The 23,610-nt window shown below is 35.3% G+C and overlaps 1 protein-coding gene across 1 annotated transcript in view; it reads left to right on the forward strand.

The window, feature by feature from the left end:
• The window catches only part of LOC149531888 (3'-5' exonuclease domain-containing protein), a 174,729-nt gene that overhangs the window by 117,147 nt on the left and 33,972 nt on the right, over nt 1–23,610 (forward strand). The window contains exons 4-6 of the mRNA XM_089809433.1: nt 1,142–1,584; nt 1,847–1,923; nt 2,165–2,300. Of these exons, the coding sequence (XP_089665559.1) occupies nt 1,142–1,584; nt 1,847–1,923; nt 2,165–2,300 (656 nt within the window). The remainder of the gene's footprint in view (nt 1–1,141; nt 1,585–1,846; nt 1,924–2,164; nt 2,301–23,610) is intronic.

The following is a 23,610-nucleotide window of genomic DNA, read 5'->3' on the forward strand; positions in this document are numbered from 1 at the left end:
TGTAATTAATAGGTCTGATCCTATTCTTGGCGCCAAAAGTACAAGGCTGACCAGAGGTCTATTAGGAGGCATTGATTCATATGGATGCAAGGCCATTCTTACATCAATAGAGAATGGATTCTGCAATGTACAAAATATGTAGCGTGCTAATGAATCCATGTGCTAATGTACAAAATATTGCTGGTAATCAGTTTTAATAAATCCATGTGCTAATGAGATATTATTTTTGAAATAGCACTAGTAATCTCTTGGTGGGTAGCAGGGAATAATATTGTTACAGGTTTTGGGAGTCTTTGGAATGGAGAAGAATGTTTCTGCTTTATTCTTTATGATTTGAATTTCCTGGCCTTGGTAAGAGATAGAGCATTCCTCATGGGCGGTAACAAATTCAAACCCTTTGGTATTTTACTCATACAAATAATCAATTATGAGAACAAATGGCAAAAACATAAACTCAAATATGAACACTGAGTTTCATGGGGTGTAACACTATAAAGCTTCAAACTCTCAACTTTTGTTTTGGAAATGGGGTAACGACCTCAATGATGAAATTCCTGTGTGCTGGTAGTCAATGTTAATAATTGTTTGTGGTAATGAGACTTTTAATTTTGAAATAGCATTAGAAATGCTTGGCAGGTAGCTAGGAATACAAGTACATAATTTGGGATTCTCTGCAGTGAAGAATGCTTCTGCTTTATTCTTTATGATTCAAATTTCTTGGTCATGGGTTCTATTCATAGGGAATGCATCTGTATATGGGTGGTGGTTGCTACTACTATATTTGTGGATGAAAAGGTAATTGTAGAATGATTAAAAGGAATGCCCTCTCGTACTACATCTGCTTTGTCTCACCCTGTTGTTCTACTTTCGTACAGTTGCCCTCATTTAGGACAGTATTCAGACTGAACGAAGTATGTTACGATTATTGGCACAACAGATTCATTGGTAATTTTAACAAACTTATGATGTATTTACTATTCTTATGCTTAGTTACAGTAATGACAAAAATAAAAAATAGTAAGCATTCTACATGGTTATTTCTATGTTTCAACTTTTACATGGTTTTAAATTAGGTTCTACTTGCTTAGATGTAAGCTTATTAAAATAAAGAGCACAATGACCCCTTTTCTTTAATTTGCAGGCACATCTCAGAATGAGATCATCGATTCAAGCATCTCCACTGCAATTCTTGGATTGAGAGTATTACTCTCCTCTCCACGTCAAGATGGAAATATACATATTTTGAGAGCAAAGTTTGGACAAGCAGCTGATATAGTTAAGAAAACTATGAAAGGATCCTTATCAACGGCTTCACTTTCTTCTTTGAATTATAAAAGAAGAAATTTAGTTCCTTTCTATAAGTCTATTTCAAAAATTGCACAAATTATTGGGGAAAGAATAATGTTGAGTGAATGTGAGAGAAAAGCAAGATTGGGTACCCGGAAGAGGAGAAGTCGGAGATTTCGAACAAGTGAGAATGACAATGTAGAAACAATAGGGAGATACAGTGAATGGAAAGGACCTCCACCATGGGACCCAACACTTGGTGGTGACGGAATTCCTAGATTTCTTTGTGATGTTATGGTGAGTTGTTAATTGTATCATAATTTTGAATTCAAACATAGTTTTGAGAACAGTTTCCCTTAGGATAGCTAAAACTTGCTTCAGAAAATGTCTCACTAGACTAGCTGAACATGAGAGTTATGCAATTCAAATTTATTGCTTTGAGATCTTAGGTTTCAGTTAAATGCAACAGTAGGTGGTAACCATGAAATTTTGCTATCTCAATTGTTTTTTAAAGAATGTGATATAAATTTTTGCAAGAAGTCATGTAAATGTTATGCAGGTTGAAGGTCTGGCAAAGCAACTCCGCTGTGTTGGTATTGATGCTGCTACTCCATCTTTCAAGAAGGCTGATCCGAGGTAAACAGATGAAATCATGGAAATATGGTGAATTAGGAGTGCAAACATTGCCATCAGTGGGCCTTGAGGAATATAATTTATTTATGGAAACTGAATCAACTATCACATCCTTATCTACCTTTTCTTTGTATATTTCATGCCTTTAATTATTTTTGTACAGAAAAAAAGCCAGGATTTTTCTTTGTGCTTCTTGGTGGTTAGCTGTTCTTGAACTGTTTTTGACAGACATTTGTACTTTTAGGCAACTGCTAGAGCAAGCACACGCAGAGAAAAGGGTACTCTTGACTCGTGACACCAAACTTTTGAGACGTAATCTTATACCTAATAACCAAGCATATAGGGTGAAGAATCTTGCCAAGCAAGAACAACTTGTTGAGGTATACAAAAATACTTCATTTCCATTTGATCATTTGGTAAAAAAATGTTTGAAATGTTTTAATGTTTATTCATCTCAAGAAGAAGGTGAATTTGTTCACTTCTTCCAAGGAGGGTTTCATAAAGTTTTGGTACTATTGTTTGTGCTTCATCTATACAAAGTTGTTACTGAACATACAAGGTAGTGCAAGTTGTTGAAGTAAGGTAGTTATTTTGCTGAGGTTGTGAATGGTTTTATTTGAAAAGTTTCAGTGCTTGCTAGTTTTGGTTAGGAAGGCTTTTCATTTTCAATAAGTGTCATTTGCACAAGTTTGTGTCTTATTTAAAGTATTTTTGCTTTGTGTTTCTTGTGTCATTGTTTTTGTTAGTTTATGTTTTTGATGCTAGACTTCGTAACCCAATAGATACTAAGGCACTTGGAGTTTTTCAAATCTACTATCTTTCCTCGTTCCCATGACTGAAGGCAATTCCTCTATTGGAGCCAAATGTTGTCCCTAAGGTTTAACCTATTAAAATTTTAACATTTTAGGGTTCTAGACATGTTTTTCGAGCCGTTTCTTGATTTCCTAGGAGTATATTGACAAATTCAAGTCCTTCACCTCTGTTTTTGTTAAGTTTCGGTGTCTAAAAGTTAGCTTTTTCTTCAAATTCGAGTTTCAGAGGTTGTATTGCAAGTTTGTCTTCAATGTTGGATCTCTGGCCTGTAATTGCAAGTAATCGTTATTACAAGTAAAGTTACAAGATTGAATTGCTCACACTTCTAATAGCCTTCTTAAAACCCGATTTTGTTACATAATTGGGGGGGTGAATCAGTTATAATCAGTTATCCTACAGGCTATAAAAACACTTCTCACCAACTTAGACTTCTTAAACATTCAAATCATTAACTCAGTAACACAATCTAACATTACAGTTCAAATTGATATAAACTTTACATCAAACTATCAATTTACCATTCCTTAATATACTGAGTATCAGAGTAAACATCTAGCTTATATCGAGTTGTAGCATTTAACAATTAACATGAAATAAACATGCAACACTATAGCATTCACACATTTTGACACAAATATTTAATGTGGAAACCCTGTAAAGGGAAAAAACACCTGGGAACCGAGAACCCAAATATTTTTACTTTTTAGAAGTGAGCTCTATTAGGGGCCAACCTTGTTAAAGGTTATATACACATTGTTAATGTGATCTTGTTAGAGGATTTACAACAAAGATCGTCTAAACCTTATCACTTCTTGATATTTCTAAAGGGTGGCCTCTTCTAAAGGACTTACAAACATTACTATTGAATGTTACCATATAGGATTTCTAAAGACTATTAGGTCCACTCGGGTAAGAGATTTTTCTGCTATCATGGTAAGAAAATAATAGTGAAATGCTCTGTTAGGTTTAGCACCACCTTGCTTGTTCAGATCTCTGCTTTGCTCAATGTCCTTTTTTTGATCCCTTTTTGGCTGATTCACACACTTCACACTTCAACTTAACAGTTCCTCTACTTGATCTTTCCAATGCTGTTATGCTCGATTCACCTTATTCTTTCTTCAACTTCAATCAACAACAATCATTAATTAGCAAAAATAAAATTCTCATCTCATCCCTTGATTAGAAAACTTTTGCTGTTCCAAAATGTTCGAGGGATGCTCAGGAAATAGATTTCCACCTTGAACTTTGTGCTCCATTTCAAATTGATTAAATCTTCTCCATTAGACCTCCTTTGAATTTCTCCAGCTGTTGATCTTATAACTAACTTCGTCCTTATCCTTGAAACTTCTCGAACATTCTTAATTTTCATCAAATGTCAGACTTAGATTTAATCTTTTCTAAACTTGTTCTTCTTGCTCATACTCAGTGAACATTACATCTCGTTTACTCAATACTAGGCTTGGTTAACACTGAAATTTCTCGGTTAACACCATGTATTTTTCACTTTTTGCTCAGGTGTTCGGTGACAATTGTAGTAGCTTGGTTAATACTGTATTATTTCCTTCATCGACTAAACTATCTTGCTTATACATCTTGCTTGAGATCATGTAAATCAATCAAACCAACATTATACTGTTAGAGTCTATCTCATTCAAGTGCCCATTGAATACCATATACTTATCAACACTTACATCATCATACTTTCTTCAAATCCTCTTCATCAATCAAATGATAGGGCACTCTACTGAATTAACATAATGTCTAACCAATTAAGGCTTGACATCAATGACAACATAATAACTAATATGACTCTTACACATACATTAACAACATAATCAGTTGGGGCTACCAATCCCCCCCTTTGGCATTCATGGCAACATATATACATAAGATATTACATAACATTACATCATGAGATAATCAAATGTATCTATTGACAGCAACACTTCTCTTAAGCTCTCCAATTTCATTTAGGTTCTTTGCAACAGGTTCAGCATCAGGTTCTTTTCAATTCATCTCCACTTTGACAAATTCTCCCCCTTAGGGTGTACTTCACTTTTCTGTGCAACAACATCTCTTCATATCAGCTTGTAGAACTCCCCCTTTGAGTATACAACACTTGTTATTTCTCATCTATAGATTCTCTTCTTGTTCATGTTACTCTCCCCCTTTGACTTACTCATAGTCGTAGATTCTTTCTCATATAGTATATCACTGCCTTTTATTAGTTCATCTCCCCCTTTGAAAACAATACCAAAGGTAATTATAAGTTCCAATCTAGAACTTATAAAACTTTGTTGTAATACCTTGTACCTTGCATGTACTTATTATATCAGCTTCATTATAGTCTCTTTAACAATTTCAGGAAACAATTCTTAAAGAGTGATGAACTCTTGCATCAACTCCAAAAAGATATATCTGATCATCCATAAATTGATGAAATATGCATCCTTGCTTAGCAAATCTTGGATAGGAGAAGGACCCCTAACTTACCTCTCAGATACTCAAAAGCATCCTTAGACAATAGCTTTGTGAATATATCTACAATTCGCTCCTTAGACTTCATATGCTCCAATCTTGCTAAAGGTGGAAAGGTCTCACCATAATCAATACCTTCTTCTTGGGCATAACCTTTACAAATTAATCTGGCTTTGTTTCTCATGACTTATCCATTCTCATTCAACTTGATTTTGAAAATCCACTTGGTTCCAATTACATTCTTGTTTGTAGGTCTAGACATCAATGTCCATGTATTGTTTTTCTCAATCTGATCTATCTGTTCAATCATAGCATTGATCCAATCTTCATTATCAAGTGCAACTTTCATAGTTCTTGGCTCAAACTCAACAGTCAAATAAGTATTATCCTTCACTTTACTTCTTGTCATGACTCCAACACTGTTATCTCCAATGATTTGCTCAGGCGAATGGTTCCTTCTCACATACTTTGCTAGGATAGGTTCAACTCTTTGATCTCTAACATTATCATTGCTCGGTTGGGTCTAAACATTCTGCTTAGGTTGTTTAGTCTATGACTCGTGTAATCTAGGTTGATGCTCGGTAGCTCTTTGCTATTGCTAAGGTATTGTACTAGGTTCATCTTCATAGACATATACAAACTTCTTGTTATCATCAGGTTCCTTTTTGCTCTCTTCATCATTCTTATCTGCAAACTCATCAATTTTAACATTTGCACTTTCAATCATTGTGTTAGTTGAGTTATTCAAACATTTGTAAGCCTTGCTCTTAGTAGAGTAACCTAGGAATATGCCTTCATCACCTTTAGAGTCAAACTTCCGATTCCTTGCATCTTTATGAATAGAGCAACTACTTCCAAATATTGTGAAATAACTTACATTCGGTGTATGACTATACTAGAGTTCATATGGTGTCTTTCTTGTTCCTTTCTTCAACTGAGCTTGGTTGAGAGTATATACTGCAATGCTAATGACTTCTCTCCAAAACATTTGTGAAACTCCCTTTTCAATTAGCAGTATTCTAGCATGATCAACAATTGATTTATTTCTTCTTTCAACAATTCCATTCTATTGTGGCACCCTCAGTGGGGATAGTTGTCTCTTAATTCCATTCTCAACACAAAAGTTGGTGAATTCATCAGACATAAAATTACTCTCTCTATCAGATCTTAGACACTTAAATTGTTTACCAGTTTCTTTTTCCACTAGCTTTATACCACTTGAACATTAGAAAAGCATCAAATTTCAACTTTAAAAACATCACTGTTATTCTAGAATAATCAACAAACATTATGAAATACCTATCTCTATAGTAGCTCTCAACTTTCATTGGACCACACAAATCAGTATGAACTAACTCCAAGATACCATTAGTTCAATGGTATTTGCTTGAAAAACTAAACTTAGTCATCTTACTAAGTTGACATTGTTTGCATATAGCATTCTCTAGTTTATGCAGATTTGGTAAGCCTCTCACTTTCTTCTTTCTACTTACTTTGACCATATTCTCAACATTGACATGACATAGTCTCTTATGCCACAATCACAAATCTTCAACTTTTGCAAACAATCATGTACTAAAAGTAGGATCTAGATAAAATAGATTACCTCTTGTTTCTTTCCAGTGCCAATGAGATTTCCATTATCATCATATATCTCAACTTTTTTGTTCTGAAATTCCAGCTTGTAACTTGTATAATTCAACTGTGCAACACTCAACAGATTGTACTTTAGTCCTTGAACCCAATATGCATCCTCACATATGATTTTATCATTTAGCATCAATAAATCTCTACCTTTCACATGACATGGAACATCATTTTCAAGTTTAATAGTTCCACCTTCATACTCTTCTAGCTTATCAAACTTACTTATATCACCAGTCATGTGATGTGAACATCCACTATCAATAATCCATGTATCACTCTTATTGATATGACAAATAAAAGCTTTTTGTTCCTCATACCTTTCCTCATTGGGATCTTCCTTAACAACAACATATACCACTTCTACTCCTCATCTTCTATGTCTGTCTTGGTGTGATCTTCCTCAACCATGTAGAATGATTTCTTCCCTTAGTCCTTTTAGTCCTTGTTTTCCTTTTAGTGTTTAGATCATTATGCAATCTTTCATTCTCTAATCTTGGATTCACAATTTTTGCATTTGCATTGGTGAGCTGATCAATGAAGTCTGTCTGCTGAAGGGATAGACGTTGAATTTCATTTTATTTTTCCTTCTATCTCTGCTTTTATCTTTTTTTTTCTCTTCCATGACTTCACGCAATATTACTAACTAAATTACTTACTCTCTTCTTAGTTTTCTTACTTCTTCTTGAAGAGTATTGTTCTTTTCAAATAGTTCTTTGATTGCTTCATCAGCTTCATTTGAATTGCTTGAATGGATGTCTTCAATTCTTTCTTCAATGTAGAGTTGGTCATTCATCTAGATTGAAAGTTCTTTTCTTATTTTTAGGGATTGAGATATTTTATCTTTTTCTTTATTGAGTTGTTTGTATTTGTGTTCCTCATCATTTTTGTTGCTCCGGTTCTTGTTAGGACATCTAGCAGTAAAGTGACCAATTTCATTGCATTTAAAACATATCAGGGGTAGTTTACCTTTGAATTTTCCTTTATGTAACGTCCCCATCTTTTAGACCCTTAGTGGAGTTCTTAGCCTTTCATTCTCCAAAGGCTAAGTGGAGAAATAAGGAGAAATAAATTAATTTAAAGTCAATAAATAAATCTAAAGGTGACTTTATATTTAATTAATTTAATTTTCTAAAAGCACAACTAATTATTGTATTGAAAAGGGGGAAGCTTCTAGAGAGTGCAATTAAATAATATTTTATTTCCTTCTAGAAGGGTGAAGGAAAAGAATAAATAGAGACGAGAGCTTGATTTCTAGGCATCCATTATTTGCTTATTTGATTTCTTTGAGCTCTGAGCAAGGGTTTCAACCTTTGCGACTGAAGAACAAAGTTTTTTTGTGTGCCTCCATTCGAACTGGTGAAATACCCAGTGAATTTGGTATTGGGAGGACATCATACAGGTGTTCTATTCAAGCATATTGGTGAAAGATCTTCTGAAGGGTTGCAGCTATTGGAGAAGACAAATCAATCTTTTCATTGTGCCAAATTTGTGGCCTAGGGCCATATTGTGGAGTACGATTGAAGGAATAAGTCGGATATTGCTACAATGCCGTTGCTGCTATAGTGACTTGCTACAGTAAAATCCAAATTTCTTGAGCGGTTTCTAGGTTCTTGTTGTCTTGTATTTTGTCACCACAAAATGTAGGTAATAGTACGAAATGTTGTCAAACTAGTTTCACATCTCTCTGAGTTGAATTTGATATTCAAGTGCTTAATGTTGATCGATCAATTAACTCAAATTCATATATCAAATTGTTTTACTGAAGACTTTTGTCAAGTCCTTTTCAGGCCTTCATCGTCCTTTTCTTTTCTTTTGAGTGTGCGTTTGTTGGTTTTTAGTCCTTTGGTTTTTGCTCAAGTCATGGCTTTCAGTTTCCCCTTCGATTTGATCTAACCTAGAGCATAATCAGAGTTGTCAGTTAAAAGATATGACCGTTTTAGTGCCTAAAATGTGGACTTTTTGATGCAACAACATGAATTAAAAATATCATGTTATATTTTTAATTTGACATTCACTTTTTGAAAAATATAACTTAAATTTACTTTATGTTATGTTTTTAAGTTACTTTATCATTTAAATTTTCACTTAAAGTATTTATAGTGCACTTTATGTTATATTTTTAAGTTGAGTTTACTTTTTGATTTTTCACTTAAGTAACTATATTAACTATATAGTTCAATTTAATTTATAGCATTTAAATCAAATGCTCTAGTAAATATTACTTTTTAAATGATATTCACATGTTATATTATTAATATGATATGTAAATATAATTTATGTTCCACTTAAGTAATATTTTAATGAATTTAAATTGACATGTGCTTATTAGAATCACTTAAAATCATCAAAAGTGGACATTTTATATGTCATTACATGTAAAATCTATCAAAAATGGACTTTTTACATGCCATTGCATATAATTTTCAAATTTGGAAGCATAAATCCATCAAAAGTGGACCTTTTTAATGCCTCTGCATGTAAAAGTCATTAAAAGTGGACCTTTTTGATGCCATTACATATAAATCACTTGAAATGTGCAATGACATCAAAAAGGTGAGTTTTATAACTTAAATATGCTATTACATCTAAAATGTGAGCTTTCACTTAAAATATGCAATCAACCCAAAAAGGTGAGTTTTCAAACCAAATGCATATTTTAAAACATGCCATGCCTCCCAAAAGGTGCGTTTTGCACTATGGAGGGATTTTTAAACATGCAACGGACACCAAAAGGTGCGATTTTCACCTTATGCATATTTTAAAACATGCTATGGACACCAAAAGGTGTATTTTGCACTAAAGTTCATGTTTTAGCTCTTGAAGAACACATGGAAAGAGCCTCCAAGAACTTGATTTTCACGACTGTGGGAGTTTTCCTTCATGTTTTTTCATGAAATTTTCTCTGATAGAGTCGTTTTTGCCTATCAATGATTTTCCAACATTGAAAATGGATTTATCTTGCTAAAAAACGTTATTTCAAGTTCCTTCCAAGGCTACGTTTTTGGAAGAATCTTCAAATAAATCCATTTTTGGCTCACGTTTTTGTCCCAAGAGGAATTGTTTTGGCCTTTCTTGGTGTTTACATTGCATATTGATACACGTTTTGGCTTTTGGAAGCCAAAATGTTTTGATCTCACACCTTGAGAAAAATGTTTTTGGCAAAAAATGTCCCATGAGCATAGTTTGCCAAAAACGTTGGAGTTTAGAGCAATAATAGGGCACATTTTTGCCATCTATCGCTAAAAATGCCTTATTTGCTGCCTTCTCCATTTCAAATTTGTAAAAGTTTGAAAGAGTCCAAAAGTTTTTGAAGAAATATTCAACTTTGGATCATCTTTTTCCATCATTTTTGGCACTTAATCTTCATGTAAGTGGACTTATTCTTTGTTGCTATTTAATTTGTGCTTATCTTATTGATTTTATGCACGTTATTGCTTGATGATTGCCACTTGATTTTTCCTTTAAAAATGAAGAAATTGTTCATTTTCATGTTTTTGGTTTTTCCGAAACTCCAAATTCAAATTTGCATGTTGTAGTGCTTTGCTTGTTGACATGTTTGAGTCATTTGCCAAAGGTACGTTTTTCTTTTGAATTTTTTGTGTTTTGTGTGCTTGCTTTCTGGTTTTCTCCACTTTGGAGAAGTTAGAAGTTCTTTCCTAAGAACTTGTTCTTGTTTCATTTCATGCGAAAGCGTTAACACATTCCATTTCCATCTTCCATGTCACAACACTTTGCATCTCATCTAACAAATGCGATTACATGTTTTCCATCTCATTCACCATCCACACATGCATGTAATCTCATTTTCCGCTTCCATTTTCATTCATCTCACTTTCGGTATTCACTTGCACGACATGATTACACGAAAAACCTTACATGTAATTGCATCTCAAAACCCCGTTTTTGACTTAAAGTCACTTTTTGAAAAGTCAAAAGATGTCATTTTCAGGTACCTTGACTTCACTTTTCCACCAAGATGACTATAAAGTTCACTTCGCCTCAAGTTACATTGCATTCATTCTTTCCATATACACTTACACCTCCATGAGCAAATACATGTCATTTTACTTCCTTTGTCATTATGCATTTTATCTCATCCTTCATATGCACTTACATGTATGCTCATTCTCCATCCACATTTGCATGTCATCTCATTTTCCATTCCTTATTACATGTTGCATTTACATGTAATGTACTTTACGTGTAATGACATATAGAGAACTCTTTTGACTAAAGGTCACACTTTTAAAGTCAAAAGTTGTCATTTGCACGCATTTACATACACCAAGCACTTTACTTCAAAAAAAAGAAAAAAAAGTTAAAGGTGCTGATGGAAAGTTATTCCGAGTTTACATCTGGACATTGTTAAGAAGGTTTTCAAAGTGTCAAAAAATGCAGAATGTGCCAATCTACAAAGGAGAATTCACGACAACTTGAATGAGAAAAGTTTGATCATATCAAAATTTTAAATGACAACAGGCAATTCATCAAGAGTCAAAGGTTATCAAAAGATGCAATACCATGGTTATCAAGGTGAATGCAGTGACACAAAATATAGGAACTCTTGATCCTGTGATCATCCGGGATAGCATCGTCATGTGCAAGGCCTTTCAGGACAATCCCTAGGATTGTTTCAATTCTTTTCCATTTTTCTTCTTCTTCTTCTTCTTCTTTCATGTTTGTAATTGAAGAGAATGTATTACATGAAAATGTGTAATTACATGTAATAGACTTAAATGTGTAATTACATGTAATGCAACTTACATGTGTAATGACATGTGATCCAATAATTTCTCTTGTTAGTTAGACCGGGTCAAAGTTAGTTGACTTAATCCTACTTTTTCCTCCACTTCTTTCTCAACTCCCGTGCCTATATAAAGGAGTGCCCCCTCATTGTAAAAATCATCTTTTATTGTATTCAAAAGAGCTCTGGAGAAATTGTGCCAGCATAACTTTGTTTGTGTAGTACTATTATGAGAGAAAAGTGAATACAGAAGAGCAATTTACACTTAACTTTGATTGAGTTAGATTGTTATTTGTATGAATTAGAAGCTTTGTCTATAATTCACATACGTTATCTTTGATTCATGTTATCTTGCATTCTTGGTAATTGAATACAAAAGAGTTGAGAGGCAATTGGAGTCGAAGCTTTGACTGGGAGAAATTGTGGATGTATATATATATATGGCTAGAAGTTTTGTCTGTAGCTTATATTTTTTTCTTAATTCACAAAATAGTTATCTTTACTTTTGGAAGTCTTTGTGCCCCATTTGTAAAGCTTTTCCCATACAAAAGTACAACCGGACTTAAAGCCAACCCGGTACACTTTTAGCTAGCCTTTGAGTTAGTGTCAGTTTATTGGTATCACCGTTTCCAACTTTAGATAGAAGTGTAGTTAGAGATTCACTCTACCCATTACTTGCTCCATGAGTAAGTGGATTCTTTCTTGAAAGTTAAGAAGAAAGAATATTGGGAACACTCTTTTTACAAAATCTCTCAACTTCTTGCTTACCTTGAGTTGATCAAAGGAACGGTGAGAAGGGGGAGTCTTCCTTTTAAGGTAGGAGAGACTCTGTGTCACACGCTGTGACTGGTCATCTTATTTTGCGACTGGATTTTTACCCAAAATTTTCGGTTGCAAAATATCCACCCAACAGTTCCTATCCATTTTATTTTGCATTGCATGGAGGATAGATTTGAATATCTTAGGGCATGTTTAAGAATTTTGAAATCATTTGTAGCCTAATTGTTTTACATCAAAATTTGTTGCCCTAATGTCTTATTTTTGTAGATGCATATTTTCTCATTTGTAACCAGTGTTATATGTTTCAAAAAATACAAAAAACATTTGCATCTTCATTGTTAGATGTTTTGGAGTTCTTGCAAGCATATTTATTAAAGTTTGGCATTTAGAAAGCAATAAGAATTTAGAACTGCAATATATCCCTTGTGTGCAAAGTGTTTGACAAAATTCTCAGGTTAAGAAATTAGAAAATAAAAATCAGAACTGCAAGGGATATTACATTGGTATCAGAGCTAAATCTTGCCATCCTGAGGGTTTTAGGCTTTTAGCAATTGCATGCAATCGTCTGAGGTTGGCTCTCATAGATTTTACACTTCCAGGCAAGCTTTGTTTGACAGGGAAGAGGAATTTGACAAGCAACCAGACATCATGGGTGACAGGCAAGAGGGCAGCCCACCAAGGGATAATAGGGATGAGGATCAAGAAACAAGGGAGTTTTTCAGAGCAATGATTACAAGACAGGAGCAGATGGATCAGGATTTGTAGGCACTCACTACCATGGTTCAATGCATGAACCCATAGGATAGACAGAATCATGGGGATAACAGGAGTGCAGTGGGTTCTCCTAGAGCTCATAGGACGCACTCCAGGACAATAGACATGCCTACTCGTCCTACCTTCATTAGAGATGAGCCTGAGATAGCACCTACAAAAGAAGTGGGAGTGGAGACATTCATAGATATCCTCATGGGTGTGAATGATGGATGAGATTTATTAGCTCCATAGGTGCGAGGGAGGATGACATTTGAGCGGTTTGTTAACAAGAGGAGAGAGCATTATAGGGCAACAAGACAAGATAGGAGACTTTGTGATGAGGATAATGAACAAAAGTGTGCTACAGGGAAGCTTTCCTTGACTACATTTGATGGTAGTAGCAAAATGACAGCGCAAGCTTGGATTCACACGCTTGATACCTTCTTAGCACTGAGGCCTATGACAGAAGTGGAGGCAATAAAATATGCCATGCTACATTTAGCAAGAGCTGCACATGATTGGTGGTACCATGGGATGGTTGTTCAACATAACTAGGTGACTTCATATTAGGACTTCGTGGGTAGGTTGATAGAGAGGTTTGATAAGAAGGATCCAAAAGTCTACTTCAGGGAGTTGGCGTCTACTTCAGGGAGTTGGCGCAGTTGAGACAAACAAGTGCATTGGAGTATTTCATTAGTGACTTTTAGAGGCTATTCATTATGGTGCTAGATATCTCAAATATGAGATTGGTTGTTTTGTACATTGAGGGATTATCCAAACCACTGAAGGGTTGGGTAAAAGCCTTTGATCCATTCAATTTGCAAGAAGCGATTAAGAAGGCTATACGTATGGAACAAACAACCTCAGTAAATAAATTTGATTCAAAGGGTGCATCATTTGGCGAAGACAAAAAACCATTCTTCAAGAAACCTAAGAGGAATGAAACAAAGGTTGAAAATAAAGATAAATCATTTGCTCCCTTGGATAGAGAGACATTGAATGATTTAAGGAAGAAAAAACTTTGTTTTTATTGGAAAAGACCCTATGACATGAACCATGATTGTCCTTTGAGGCCAAAGGGGAAAACAAACAGGGTTATGTGGGTTTATTATGAGGATTCTAATTCTGAAACTTCGGACTAGCAATTTGAAAATGAGGAATCAATTGAAAAAAAGGCACACATGATGAAACATTGAAGAAAATGGCTACAGGTGATGAGAAGACTGAGGGTAGACTTAAGGAGGCCCATCGCACTAGTGTACAACAAGAGGGCTCATTCAGGATGAGAGGGGTATTGGCTGGTCAATGAGTTATCATTTTGTTCGATACATGTGCTACTCACAATTTTATTGATTCCAAGTTGATTGAGAGGCGTGGGATAAAGACATAGCAGTTTGAGGGTCTGAGAGTTAGGGTAGCTGATGGTTACATCTTCAAATGTGATAGGAAGATTACAGGTCTACCCCTAAAGATCAACAACTTTGTTTTCAAAGTAGATTTTTATGTTGTTAACATGGGTGATACAGATTTAGTTCTTGGCATGACTTGGCTACATGATATTGGAGGGTTCACTCTCAAGTTGAGAGATATGGAGTTGAAGTTTCAGTCAGATGGGAAGACCCATATACTTGAGGCCATTCATGACAGTGGGTTTAGGATATGTCTTGCAGATGCATGGGGAGCTTGTTGAGATGTGACCAGGTTGTGTGGGCAACCCATTGCACTTTAATGCTATCATAGGGGCAGCAAAATTCAGAATATTACCCAGACATATAGGAACTGAGAATCAAGCACTACAAGGTTTTCAGTGAAATACTACTAGGTAGAGCTTCAGATAGAGGTATTGAGCATATTATTGAGTTAGAGGAGGGTGTTAAACCCATCATGATCACACCCTATAGGTTTCAAAAGAGATTGAAGGATGAGATCGAGAAAATCATCAAGGAACTACTTGCTATAGGGCACATTAGACCAAGTAAGTCTCCTTTCACTTTTTCTGTGGTTTTGGTGAAGAAGGATGAAACTCTTAGGATGTGCATAGATTATAGGGTCCTGAACAAGAAGACTATCAAAAATAGGTATACCCCATCCCACAGGTTGATGAGTTATTAGATGAGTTACATGGACCACGTTTCTTCTCCAAAATTGATTTGAGATCAGGCTATGATCAGATATGACTCAGAGAGAAGGATATAGATAAGATGACATTCAGGTGTCATTTTGGCCATTTTGAGTTTGTAGTTATGCCATTTGGGCTAACTAATGGTCCAACTACTTTTCAATCCACGATGAACATGGTCTTTCAACCTCAGTTGAAGAAATTTATTTTAGTCTTCTTTGATGACATCTTGGTGTATAGTGGGACATGGGATGAGCATGTGCAACACGAGATACTGTGTTGAGCATTCTGAGCAGGGATTCCTTGTATGCAAAGGAGTCCAAATGTGATTTGGGATTATCAGAGTTAACTATATTTGTGTCTCATTATCAGTGCTTAGGGAGTACACATGGATCTCGAAAAGATTCGTGCTAATATTGAGTAGCCTACTCCAGTGAACTTGACACAGTTGAGAGGATTCTTGGGGTTGTGTGGGTTCTACAGGAGGTTTTTTAGTGGATATTCTAGGCATGCAATACTCTTGACGAACTTGATGAGAAAGGGGGCTTTCTTATGGACTCTTGAGGCACAAGAGTGTTTTGATAAATTCAAGGAGTTGTTTGACTTCTTGTCCAGTGCTAGCATTACCAGATTTTAGCAAACCTTTTGAGCTACATTGTGATGCATCTGGCAAAGGTGTTGGAGTGGTGCTTATGCAGGACAAGCACTCGATTGCTTATGAGAGTAGGAAGCTCAGGGGGCTTGAGAGGAGCTTCAACATTTATGATAAGGAAATGTTGGCCATATGCATGCTTTGGCTAAATTTAGGTAGTATTTCGTGGGTAGTAAATTCAACATAAAAATCAACCACAATAGCCTGAAACATTTCCTGTGGCAGCGAGATCTTAATGACAGGCAACATAAATGGGTAAGTAAATTACAGGCATATGACTTTGATATTACTTATTTTAAGGGGACACAGAATGTAGTACTAGATGGCTTGTCATGAAGACCCCACTTTATCTTGATGATAGATATATCAGAGGATTGGAGACATTTGATTCTTGTAGAGTATGCAAAGGATACATGGGCATCGGGATTCATAGATGGATCGATCTAGAATAGTGATTTCACCCTTGTGAATGAGCTCATCATTTACAAAGTGCGCATTTATTTGGTGCCAGGGTCAGAGGTGAGGTGGATGGTGTTGAGAGTTTATCATGACTCAGCTATGGAAGGACATCCAGGTTTTTACAAAACCTACCGGCAAATTTATGAGCGTTTTTCTTGGAAAGGGCTTAAAGCTGAGGTGTTGTAGTATGTTAGAGTGTCCTACTTGCTAGCAAAATAAACAGGAGCACTCTTACCCAGCTGACTTTCTTCAACCACTTCCAATTCCTTACAAGAAGTGGGAATGTTTGTCCATGGATTTCATCATAGGACTATCGAGAGCAGAGGGTAGAGACTGTATATATGATGTTGTTGATCAGCTTACAAAGTTTGCCCACTTCTTCTTGATCAACACTACATACACTGCTACACAGGTGGCAGATTTGTTCTGTAGAGAGGTATTCAGGTTGCATGGCTTACCTCGGAGCATTGTTTGTGACAGGGACAACAAGTTTATGAGTCACTTCTGGAAGGAGTTGTTCAGATTGTACGGGACAAAGCTCACTTTGAGTACTAGCTATCACCCCTATACAGATGGTCAAATAGAGATAGTGAACAAATGGGTGGAGGAATACCTCTGGAATTACATAGCAGGGCAGCAGAAGGCTTGGCTTAAGTGGATATATCTATGTGACTATTGTTATAATTCCACTTATAACTTGTCTATACAAATGTCACCATTCATGGCATTATATGGATATGAGGCACCTAGTTTCATGGATTTGTTGCTATCAGATAGTAGAGTGCCTAGTGCTGGAGATTTATTACAAGAGAGCCAGGACATTGTAAAGGCTCTTAAGGAGAATATCCCTAAGGCATAGAATCAATAGAAGCAATATGCTGATGAGAAGAGGACTGAGCAAACTTTTGAGGTAGGTGAGATGGTATATCTGATGTTGTAGCCTTACCGCCAGTCCACTCTCAAAAAGAGTGATGCCGAGAAACTTAAGCCACGTTTCAAGGTGATCAAGAGAATTGGAGAGGTGGCTTATGAGTTGTACTTGCTGGTAGAAAGTAAAGTTCATAATGTTTTTCATGTGTCACGTCTCAAAAAAGCGTTAGGACACCATATTGTTCCTTCTACAGTGCTTCCACCCTTGGATGATGAGGGAAAATTGGTATTGGTGCCAGAGGCTATCATTGATTTTAGGGAAAGGAACTTGAGGCGGTGTACTATAAGGGAGTATCTAGGGAAATGGAAGGGCTTGCCGGTAGACGATGCAACATGGGAGAATGTGGAGATTTCGCAACACCCTGAATTTAAGTTGCTTGAGGACAAGCAATTTTAGGAAGGGCGGATTATAATTTCTCCATCTTTTAGAACCTTAGTAGAGTTCTTAGCCTTTCATTCTCCAAAGGCTAAGTGGAGAAATAAATTAAATTAAAGTCAATAAATAAATAAATCTAAAGGTGACTTTATATTTAAGTAATTAAATTTTTTAGAAGCACAACTAATTATTGTATTGGAAAGGTGAAAGATCCCTAATGGATCTCTTCTGCTAATCTGCTGTAAATTTATATTTTTAAATTTGTTTTCCCTGTTTATTAAAATTTTCTTGCAGAGCTAGACAGAAGTTGTAGAAGGGTTTGATTGTTTTGTATTTTTTATGATTTTCAATAAGTAATAACAGAAGTACAATAGCATGAACCAGTTCTAAAAATGTATTTTGAATATATTTAAAACAAAGTCGCTTCAAGCAGATTTTCCTGAATATACGCCTAATAAGTAATTGGATGAAGATTTATAATCATATCCAGATGAATACAACCAAGGACAAAGCCAACCTGAAGGCGTGAATGAGAAACATGAGCCCAGAAAGAAGTTACGGCCAGATTCCAGCTCTTTAAGTGCTGCACATGGGAAAGAATATGGCTGCCAGGCATGGCTGTACAACTGCAAAGTGTCCACACGTGGATAAAATGTCCAAACTCCAACTAAAACTCTGACTGAATACTGCGTTCCCTTGAAGAAACAATGCACAATCTCCAAGATGCTTCTGACTGCTAAGAATCCAAACCACTGTTTTGGGGGCTACGTCCCAAATAGGCAAAGCAAGAGGGTTTGGCATCCCAAATGTTGAAAGCTCAATCAAAGCCCAAAATCCAAATCCAAAATGTAATATGCCAATAATACCTTTGAACTTTGTCTTCATCTCCTTATAACCCACCAAACTTAGCTCAAACCCTAAAAGTGTCTCCATGTGGCGTTGGGTTATGAAATAATATATTTCTCATTTTTAAAGTGGTCAAGTATCTACAAAATGACTTTTTTCCCAATAGAAAGAAATCCGTTCACCGAAATGCTCTGAGTCAAAAGAGAAATATTTAGAAAAGTTCAAGACCTTTCCAACGAGCTATTACACCAAGGGATAAGCAATTCAGATGAGGCCAAAAACCCCTTATTACTCCAAAATGGCTATAACTTAGCCTTATTTAATTATTAAATGCTAACTTAGGAAATATGAAAAATATAACCCAAATAGCCACAAAATGCCCAATTGACATCACAAACCATAAAATCATCCTGTCACTTGTCTGTGACTGAAGTCGGAAATCAAGGATCCACTGGTAGTCTCATCCCTAAAATCTAAGGATGCTCCTAAAATTTAGGAAACAAGCCCTATCCCTCTGAAACTGAACCCAAAGAGTAATCTCATGGAGACCCAACCCTGGGCAAGATCATACCTCCTAAAAAGTAAGAATTGCCTCCTAAAAAAAAGGAATGTCTCCCAACTGATCAATAACTGCCAGAACATCAAGTCCCCAACACTGAATAACCATACTGGGTCTCTATCCAACCCTGTTAGCCTACAAGACCCCATAATAAGCTGACTCGTGTCTCTGCTAGACTGAGCTAAAAGGGGACATGACAAAAGGGGGAAGCTTCTAGAGAGTGAATTTTCTAGAAGCACAACTAATTATTGTATTGGAAAGGGGGAAGCTTCTAGAGAGTGCAATTAAATAATATTTTATCTTCTTCTATAAGGGTGAACGAAAAGAATAAATAGAGACGACAGCTTCATTGCTAGACATCGATTATTTGCTTATTTGATTTCTTAGAGCTTTGAGCGAGGGTTTCAACATTTGCCACTGGAGAATGGAGTTGTTTTGTGTGCCTCCATTTGAGCTGGTGAAATACCCACAGCCTTTTCATTATGCCAAATCTGTGGCCTAGGGCGAGATTGTGGAGTACGATTGAAGGAATAAGTCAAATATTGCTATAGTGATTTGTTGCAGTGTCGCTGCTGCTACAATGACTCGCTATAGTAAAATCCAAATTTCTTGAGCATCTTCCAAGTTTCTATCTATTTCATTTTGCATTGCATGGAGGATAGATTGGAATATCTTAGGGCATGTTTAAGAATTTTGAAATCATTTGTAATCTTATTTATATCAGAGTTTTACATCAAAATTTGTTGCCCTAATGTCTTATTGTTGTAGATGCATATTTTCTCATTCGTAACTAGTGTTATATGTATCAAAAAATACAAAAAACATTTGCATCTTCATTGTTAGATGTTTTGGAGTTTTTTGCAAGCATATTTATTAAAGTTTGGCATCTAGAAAGCAATCAAAATTTATATCTGCAATATATCCCTTGTGTGCAAAGTGTTTGACGAAATTCTTAGGTTAAGAAATTAGAAAATAAAAATCAAAACTACAAGGGATATTACATTGGCATCAGAGCTAAATCTTGCCATCTTGAGGGTTTTAGCAATCGCATGCAACCGTTTGAGGTTGGCTCTCACAGATTTTACACTTCTAGGCGAGCTTTGTTTGACAGGGAAACCAACTTCATTGCATTTAAAACATATCAGGGTTAGTTTACCTTTGAACTTTCCTTTACCTCTCCGTAGCCTTCTTGCAAGTAATGCTTCTGTCTCATCTATATCTTCCTTTGAATTTGAATCACTTTCATCCTTACGGCTCTTTCCTTTCTTTGAACTTCCAATGGTTAGTGATGACTTGAAAGCATCCTCAATCTTAGGCACACTATTAGCAAAGCTACTTAATTCAAATGTAGTCAAACGACCTACCAAACCATCAAGAGTAAGATCATTACTAGGCATAGCTCTGAATTTGTAACAAACGGATTTTCATAACAAAATAAAGGTGATCTAGAAAGAGTTTTCCTCAACTAATTATTGAAACAAAGTATATTGAATTCTTTTTCATGAGATATTAATTGATTTTAACTACCAACAATTAACTGAGATAACAAAACCCAACTGAAATTATTGTAATAATAATTAACTGAAACAACTACAATAATGATCAACTGAAATAATTGTAACAATGATCAACTGAAATAACTGTAATAAAGATTAACTGAAATAACTATAATAACAATCGACTAACAATGATTAACTAAAATAACTATAATAATGATCAGCTGAAATAACTGTAATAATGATCAACTATAGTAACTGTAATAATGATCAACCGATATAACTGAAATAACAATTTACTATCTTTCTTTGCATACAAATAAAGTAAATGCATAACATGAAATAGAAAGAACATATGAGAAGTATCTGATGAGTCTTTAATTGGTTGTACAAGACTCGACTTTCGGTAAGAGGAGATATATTGGCTTAGGCTTAACCTCCCAACCTCGTACCATATTCATCCCCACACAATCTATTGAATAGAAAGGCACTCCCTACCCCGGGATTAGGCTTGGGATACTTTTAGTCTAGCCACCTTTGCATTCCGATGTTTAGAATGTCCACACAGTTATGGATGGACATGTCCGAATAACTGGCACTACTGACATCAAGTGATCATAGATGGAAAGCATGCCTTTAACGACCTTGGCCAAGGTTTTCTGATGGGTTCAATGACTCGATCACTACCACTCGACTTGATAACAGGGGAACAATAGTATGAATAAGCATGAGCAATTAAATGAATTTAATTTAGAATTGTTATGTCATATCTGACTTTTATTTCCATGTTATTGTAGATTCTCATTTCACCTCTTCACCTTTTCCATGGCTATACAGCCGGTGAGTCCCAGGTGTTCGAATCTCAGAGCAATCGGGTCTGTCTTTGGTCCTCAACTTGATATAAGAATATTACATGTTTTCAACATATCACATATGTGTGACTTGAGAAAGATAATCTTTGCAAAATAATTACTATGTCATTCAACAGTAAAATAAAGATGTGAAAGCATATCGTGAATAACTGGTATTGACCTATCATGAGAAGTTCTGACTTAAGGAGGAACTATCTGATGATATCAACAAGGATGTACGATATTTCTAGAGTTTGTAGCTTACAGCTGAAAATATAATGCAGAGGTATCTGATAAAAGAATATATTATAAATCGATTGGATATGGTAAGTCAACCACATAACCTGGTAAGTTCAGAAGTATTGGAGCTTTGGCTGGATGCTAATAGTCAGTTCCTTCATGAAATTTACTTCAGGCGCAAAATCTCTGTGTGATTATCAATCACATCTAAATGGCAACTTGTTGCAAGGAAAAAATGTAGAGTTATTGGGTGTTGTATGGAAGAGATATCAGGTGATAAGTTGTAGAGATATCGGGTGTTGTATGGAAGAGATATCATGCTTATGGTCTCTCACGAATTCATAATATAAGGAAGTATTCGAAATCTCTTTGAAATTGAATAAATATGGAAAAAGATTTGAAGGTTATAAATCGAGGATAATTATAATAAATATTTATCTACTTGTACGTAGATGTACCTTTGAGGTGGCATCATATTATTTATTAAAAAAAAAAATTATGGTGTCACCTTTATTCCTATATCTATGTGCACGTACATAAATATACGTTATAATGATATGGTGTAAAGGTCAACCAAAAACCATTTGAGGTACGCATTATTTTTACTAAAATAATTAATGTTTTAAATGTTTATTTAATAGCTCGTGCGGGTTCATCGATTGCACCTTGATGTTCAAGTCGCTAGGTCCTTACCAAGACAATTAAAGGTCATACCTATTAACCCGATAATTGGACTAAGCTAGTATCCCATTCCGTTGATCCCATTTAGCAATGCTTCTCCCCTTCTTCTTCTCCTACAATCACCTGTGCAACATTTCCACGATAATAACAAGTTCCATGGTAAATCCATAATAACATTTAATGTCGATAACGAATTTAATTATCAACCATAATTCTGAAATCAAGCAATTGCTAATCATCACATGACAAACAATGGATAATGCCCATCATCATTAAACAGTTAACATAATGAATACAATGGATATATTTAACCACTCTCTTCACATGATTATGAAAGAAAATCCATTCAATCCAACGACTATAAATAAATTTAAATTAGGTCAAAATTTGGGATGTAACAAATTTTTTGAGTAACAAATGCTCTTATAGCATAAATAGGCAGTACTGTTCTTAGAAATTTACTTACAACTTCTTCATTACTGATGACACCTTCAGTAGTTTTGATAGCACTCACAACTTCCTTGATTTGGCTCACATACAAAACAAATATTTTCTCTTTCATCTTCATCTTATCATACTTGCCTCTTAAGACTTTATGCTTTGGCTCTCAATACATTTTGATCTCCACCATGCACAAGTATCAGCTTATCCCACATTTCTTTAGTACGACCACAATCTTTGACATCATCAAACTCAACATTATTCTATGCAGAAGAAATCTCAATCATAAGAGTATTGTGTTCTTTCTTCTATTTCATCTCATCAATTGTCATAGGACCAATGGGAGGGGTGTGTTGGTTGTCCACATAGAAAAGTGCATTGTCTCCAATCCCAGATAGATAAAGTCTATCTTGCTTTGCCATGAAGAAAAACACTCCTTGTTCAGCTTTGGTACCTCTCTCTTATACATCTTTGGATCTTTTGCTTAAGTCCCTTCAAACCTCTTCCTTCAAGCACTCAGCTTTGATACCAATTGTTAGATATCTAAAGGAGTGGGGGGGGGGGGGGTTTGAATTAGTTATAACTAGTTATCCTACATGCCTTAAAAACACTTTTCACTAAGTTAGGCTTCTTAAACTTTCAGATCATTAACTCGGTAACACAATCTAACATCATAATTCAAACTGATTTGAACTTTGCATCAGACTGTGAAATTTACTATTTCTTAATATACCAAGTATCAGAGTAAACATCCAGCTTATACTGAGTTGCAACATTAAACAATTAACATGAAATAATCATGCAACACAATAAACAATCACACAT

This window comes from Cupressus sempervirens, chromosome 11 (genome assembly GCF_028749045.1).
Source record: "Cupressus sempervirens isolate cs-2001-9-10 chromosome 11, ASM2874904v1, whole genome shotgun sequence".
Classification (NCBI taxonomy): domain Eukaryota; kingdom Viridiplantae; phylum Streptophyta; class Pinopsida; order Cupressales; family Cupressaceae; genus Cupressus; species Cupressus sempervirens.